This window comes from Drosophila obscura, unplaced genomic scaffold (genome assembly GCF_018151105.1).
Source record: "Drosophila obscura isolate BZ-5 IFL unplaced genomic scaffold, ASM1815110v1 contig_97, whole genome shotgun sequence".
NCBI classification, from domain to species: domain Eukaryota; kingdom Metazoa; phylum Arthropoda; class Insecta; order Diptera; family Drosophilidae; genus Drosophila; species Drosophila obscura.
In genome coordinates, this window is record NW_024542891.1 from 242,730 (window position 1) to 247,666 (window position 4,937).

Sequence of the window (4,937 nt, forward strand, 5' to 3'; positions counted from 1 at the left end):
TTGTTGACATGCCATTTGACTATTTAAATTTTAAATGTTTTGAAATTCAAAGTGTAAGGCCACCACTAAATTTTCATAAGTTAGAAGCTGCTAACAAATCGAAAGCAGAATAAAAATGAATGTTGAAAATGCTTGAAATTTGAGAGGTTTTCAATGTGAATGAGTCCATGAGTCCACCTGAAGGGTATTTGTTTTTTCAAATATTCAATTAATAGATGGACCTTAATACTCATATGATACACCATGAACCCCGCCGAACACTAATAGCACATGAAGTATCCATCAATTATTAAAATAGTACTAGTACTATTTCCAGAGAAGCCAGAGAATATAAAAAAGATAGTTGCCTATTTGCTGTACTTCCGAAAAATGTCTATACATATGTATGTACCATGTGCATATAATATTTATGTATATACAATATACACACTTCATGTGGTCGAATATGTTAATTTTATAATAAATAATGTTAACGCTCTGCAAAGCCCACAATGAATATTATTCACTTAGTTGATAGCTTGAGATCAAACCCACAGCTTATCATGCATGGGTTATCAATTCCAGGAATACAATCTGTATATGTATTTATGTACATATATGTATGTAGTATGTATAGCATGAATTGAAAGTGCAAAATTGATATTTATAAATGGGCATCGGGAGGATTTCCCTTAGTTTGGTTTCGAATCGACAGACAGTACGCAAGTCAAGCGAACATGAAAAACTCGGGCTTTGTGGTAATCATCTGCTTGCTCTTGCTGCAAGGTAATGTGGCGGAGGAAGTGACCATCCTGGAGCAGTGCAATGGCTATTGTTTCTCAGTTCTCCAGCCATACATTGATCATTTACTGCAGTGTCAAGAGGCAGCAGATCACGATAATGGAACAAAAGACAAAATTCAGACAAAAGAGACCATCAGCAATTTGCAGAGCCAGTTACTAAATAGTGGGACGGAAATTAAAAACAAAGATGAGCAAATCACGGATCTAAGAGAGCACATCAAGGGCAAAGATGAGCAAATCACGGATCTCAGAGAGCAAATCACGGATCTCAGAGAGCACATCAAGGGCAAAGACGAGCAAATCACGGATCTCAGAGAGCACATCAAGGGCAAAGACGAGCAAATTAAAGGAAAAGATGAACAAATTAACGGAAAGGTCGAACAAATCAAAGTTAAGGACGAACAAATCAAAGGAAAAGACGAACAAATCAAGGTGAAGGACGAGAAAATCAAGGATCTCCGAGCGGAAATCAAAGGAAAAGACGAAAAAATCAAAGTGATGGACGAACAAATTACAGGAAAAGACAAACAAATAAAGGATAAAGACGAGCAAATCTTGTTTGCCAAAAGACGCGATCAGCCATCGCAAACTAATCAAACGGCGGAGAATCTTCCCGACACATGTGCCAAAGGCTGCCCAAATGGCATTTTCCAGATAAAGGTCAAGGGAATGGATCCGTTCCAAGTTCCCTGCGAATTGTCCGGATGGATGGTCATTCAAAGGCGAATCGACGGAAGTGTGGACTTTAATCGAAATTGGACGGCCTACAAAGAGGGATTTGGAGACATGCGTGGAGAGTTCTTCATTGGGCTGCAAAAATTGCACTTGATGACCGCAGCTCAGCCTCAGGAATTGTATATACAACTCCGAGATGTTAATGGAACTTATCGTCATGCCAGCTATGACAATTTCATCGTGGGAAGCGAAGAAGAAAACTTTATTCTCAAATCACTGGGTGAATATTCGGGAAATGCAGGGGACTCCCTAAGGACTCAAGAGGGAGGAATGTTCACTACTTTGGATAGGGACAACAAAGTTAAGTGCGTTCGTAAGCTCAGCGGTCCGTGGTGGTTTACGGATTTCAAGTGCGGAAAAAGGTAATTAATCTTTTATTAGTTTTCTAGATAACTCCTTTAATTTCAATTAATTTCCATTTATTTTTCAGTTCGTTAAACGGTAAATATTTCAAAGATGGTATCGCCCATGCATGCAATGGAATTTATTGGCGCCATTGGGTTCCGTTTGATTACCGAATATCACTGACTTTTGTGAAAATTATGATAAGACCTAGGAGTCCACAGACGTGAGGAAGAATATATAAAAAATAAGCTTATAATCATCGTTGGATCGAGAATATTTAAACTCAATAAAATCGATAATTTTTTTTCATTTAAGAAGAATTGAAAATTCACTTACATATTTTAGTTGGTTTGTGCGCTAAGACAACAGACACGCAGGCAGCCGAGCCTGAGCCTGAACCCACAGGTCGAAAGACTCTACAATCGAGAAGATACCAGAGATGGGAGAGTTGGAAGAGTCTTTTATCTCTCAAAATATATATATATATTTTTTTTGGTATCTATACTGGGAATTTGAACACCCGAACGCTGGCTGGGATCAGTATGGATCACCGTAGATTACCTCGTCACTAAAACTGACGGTCCGCTCAGTGTCGTCGGAGGGCGGATCGACGAGAGCTTGGGGGGGAAAGAGACTAGTTTGATTAATTGGTGTGGGCCAATCTACCACATCGCCAATGCCTTCATATTCTATGGGCGGCTGTGTGCCGGACGACGCATCATCCGATTCCGAAATTATGTTGGGCAGTCCCAGTTCGGTCCTACGACGGTTGACGTCGAATGGGTAGAGATGCAAGCCGAGCTCCTTGTAGCGCCTCATGCAGTCCAAGAAGTTCTGACGGCGAGTCGCCGTCTCGCCCACGCTCTGCTGGACCGATCGCTGGTCCGTGGTGGAGCTGCTGTCCAAGTCTCTGTCCGCGTCATAGCCCGAGTCAGACGCGGACGTCTCCTCCTCCGGGGCTTTGGCGTTGCCAACGTGCAGCTCCAGCAGATGGCCGCTGATTCGCTCCTGCTCGATGCTGCGATCGAGAAAGACTTGCTCCCGCTGGCGATAGAGTTCCAGCTGCAGGCACGATAGCTCGTCGGTTAGCGAGTCATTTAGGTGGGTAACTTCCTCGTTGCGGATCAGTCCCCAGCGGATGGTGCACGGTATGTGGAATGGCATTAGGACGCAGAGCTTGGCCACCAGGCACTTGATCATACGCATCGTCTGGAAAGGGTACGTTGCGGATCAGCTAGAGCTGGAGGGTGTGGACATGTGGACTGGACTCACCTCGCTGTAGGTTCGCTCCGAGAGGGGATGGATTATCATCTGATTAACCACCCTGCGCAGACATTTTCGGGCCCCAGACAACTCGTGCAGCTCGCTGCGTACCCTCTGCGGAGGATGGGATAGCATATATGTAGTATATACGGGTGGAAGCGACTGGACAACACACATACAATGTTCATATCGCTGCAATTCTCGCCCTCAACGAGCTGATCAAGCAGATCATAGAACTTGTTCTGTGCCTCACTGGCCCGCGTGTACATCACGGCCCGTTGGTTCTTGAACCGCTTGAGGGAGTCCTCAGCCAGCTGATAGAGATCCCTGTCCAGGCGCATATTCTGGTCCAGGTAGGCAATGGCCTCCGCGAAGTGGTATCGCTCCAGTGGTTGTCCCATCAGTTCGGCCTGCTCATCGCTGCCAAAGATCAGCGGCTCCATGTCGCGAAAGCCCGTTCGCCGGAACTCCATCAGTCGGCGGTGGAGCTGTTCACAGAACTCCTCCTCACCCTGCACGGACTCCACCACTTCCACCAGCTCGCCCAGCAGCCGCACCTTGTACAGTCTGCCCATGAGCCCCATGTGGCGAGGCGATCTATCGACGGTGGGCCGTGCGTGGGTGGATCTGGCGTCCATCGCGTTGACTATTTCACGCAAATGGCCAGCTATGGGTGGCCGTGCCAGCAGATAGGGTAACGAGTCAATGGTCCGCAGATTATGGGATGCAGACGGCAACCCATTTAGGTTCACCCTCGATATGCTGTGTGCCGAGTGCAGGTGGCGTCTGGCCTCCCCGCGATCACGATCATGATCCTGTCGTTCATACTGCTCGGCAATGTTGGTGCTGGCCGGCGACGGGTTAAGCGTCAGCACGGAGCCGGTATCCGACAGTGAGGCCGCCGAATTGTTGTCATCCTGAGCCAGGGACTGCCATCTGCTTACCTCTGCATTGACATCCTGGGCACCAGGGAGAGCGTCATTGTAGCGCGCCATTATCTGGCGCAGCTCATCGCGCACATCCTCAGCGCCATAGTGCTCCGTGAAGTTGTCCTCTATCGCATCCGTGTCCATGAGGCCGAGCCAGGGGGACGACCCCTCGTGATCACCATCGCCGTTTGGTGGCAGTGCGTGACTCCCGTTGCTCATTGCGCTGCAGAAGTGATGTGAGAGAGATCAGGAACCAAAAAATTTATGCTTTCATTAAGCAATTTTGATCAAAAAATTTTTCTAAAAGCCGTGAGACTGAATCGATATCGAAAAACTGAAGGGAAACACCAATACGAATCTGTGACAATGGGAATTTTGAATGGGCGCCTGCTGGGACAAGGCCATATCGATACTGCTGCTGCTGCTTGGCTTCACCTGCCTGGCAAAACAGGGGAGCGAGTTACGAGGAGTCCAGATGGGGCATAAAGCTCTAGAGGATCCTGTCCATAGGTACATAGGGTAACCCAAAACTCATTCAACTGTGGACACAGGAGTGGCTTGGAGACTCTGTTGCAGTGCCATCTTGGCGTTCTCCATGTGGGTATCTATCTGGCGCAGATGCTCCGCTATTGACTGCTGGATGTGGACGTACTGCTGCTTCTCCGCCTCGGATTACGTGCTGTAGATTCCTCCCTGGCGACGCGCCTGCTTGGCGCTTGACATCGATTCCTCTCCGGACTTGGGCCGCAAATTAATGTTCAAATACAAAATTGTTAGCAATAATAATGAATAATCTGCAAAAAAAGTTATTGAATATACATACAATTTTAAAAATGTAATTTAATTTAAAATTTATCATATGCATATGCAAAAAAACGAGAAG

The 4,937-nt window shown here is 46.4% G+C and overlaps 2 protein-coding genes across 2 annotated transcripts; one reads left to right on the plus strand and one right to left on the minus strand.

The window, feature by feature from the left end:
* Positions 1–716: 716 nt before the first annotated feature.
* Positions 717–1,883, plus strand: LOC121405474 (fibrinogen-like protein 1). Its single transcript, XM_041596172.1, has one exon. It carries the CDS (start codon positions 717–719, stop codon positions 1,881–1,883), a length of 1,167 nt encoding a protein of 388 aa, XP_041452106.1.
* Positions 1,884–2,275: 392 nt separating this feature from the next.
* LOC111071633 lies at positions 2,276–4,344 on the minus strand. Its single transcript, XM_022363082.2, has 3 exons — positions 3,305–4,344; positions 3,135–3,239; positions 2,276–3,071 (listed from the first exon to the last, which is right to left on the minus strand). Exons 1-3 carry the CDS (start codon positions 4,271–4,273, stop codon positions 2,400–2,402), a joined length of 1,746 nt encoding a protein of 581 aa, XP_022218774.2. The 5' UTR covers positions 4,274–4,344; the 3' UTR covers positions 2,276–2,399.
* Positions 4,345–4,937: the final 593 nt, after the last annotated feature.

Bases quoted from the DNA above. Each gene is read 5' to 3' on its own strand.
- LOC121405474 (XM_041596172.1), top strand. From the start codon at position 717: ATGAAAAACTCGGGCTTTGTGGTAATCATCTGCTTGCTCTTGCTGCAA.
- LOC111071633 (XM_022363082.2), bottom strand. From the start codon at position 4,273: ATGAGCAACGGGAGTCACGCACTGCCACCAAACGGCGATGGTGATCAC. The intron at 3,240-3,304 runs GTATGTGTGTTG...CATCCTCCGCAG, and splicing joins ATTGCAGCGATATGAACATT to AGGGTACGCAGCGAGCTGCA. The intron at 3,072-3,134 runs GTGAGTCCAGTC...TACCCTTTCCAG, and splicing joins CGGAGCGAACCTACAGCGAG to ACGATGCGTATGATCAAGTG.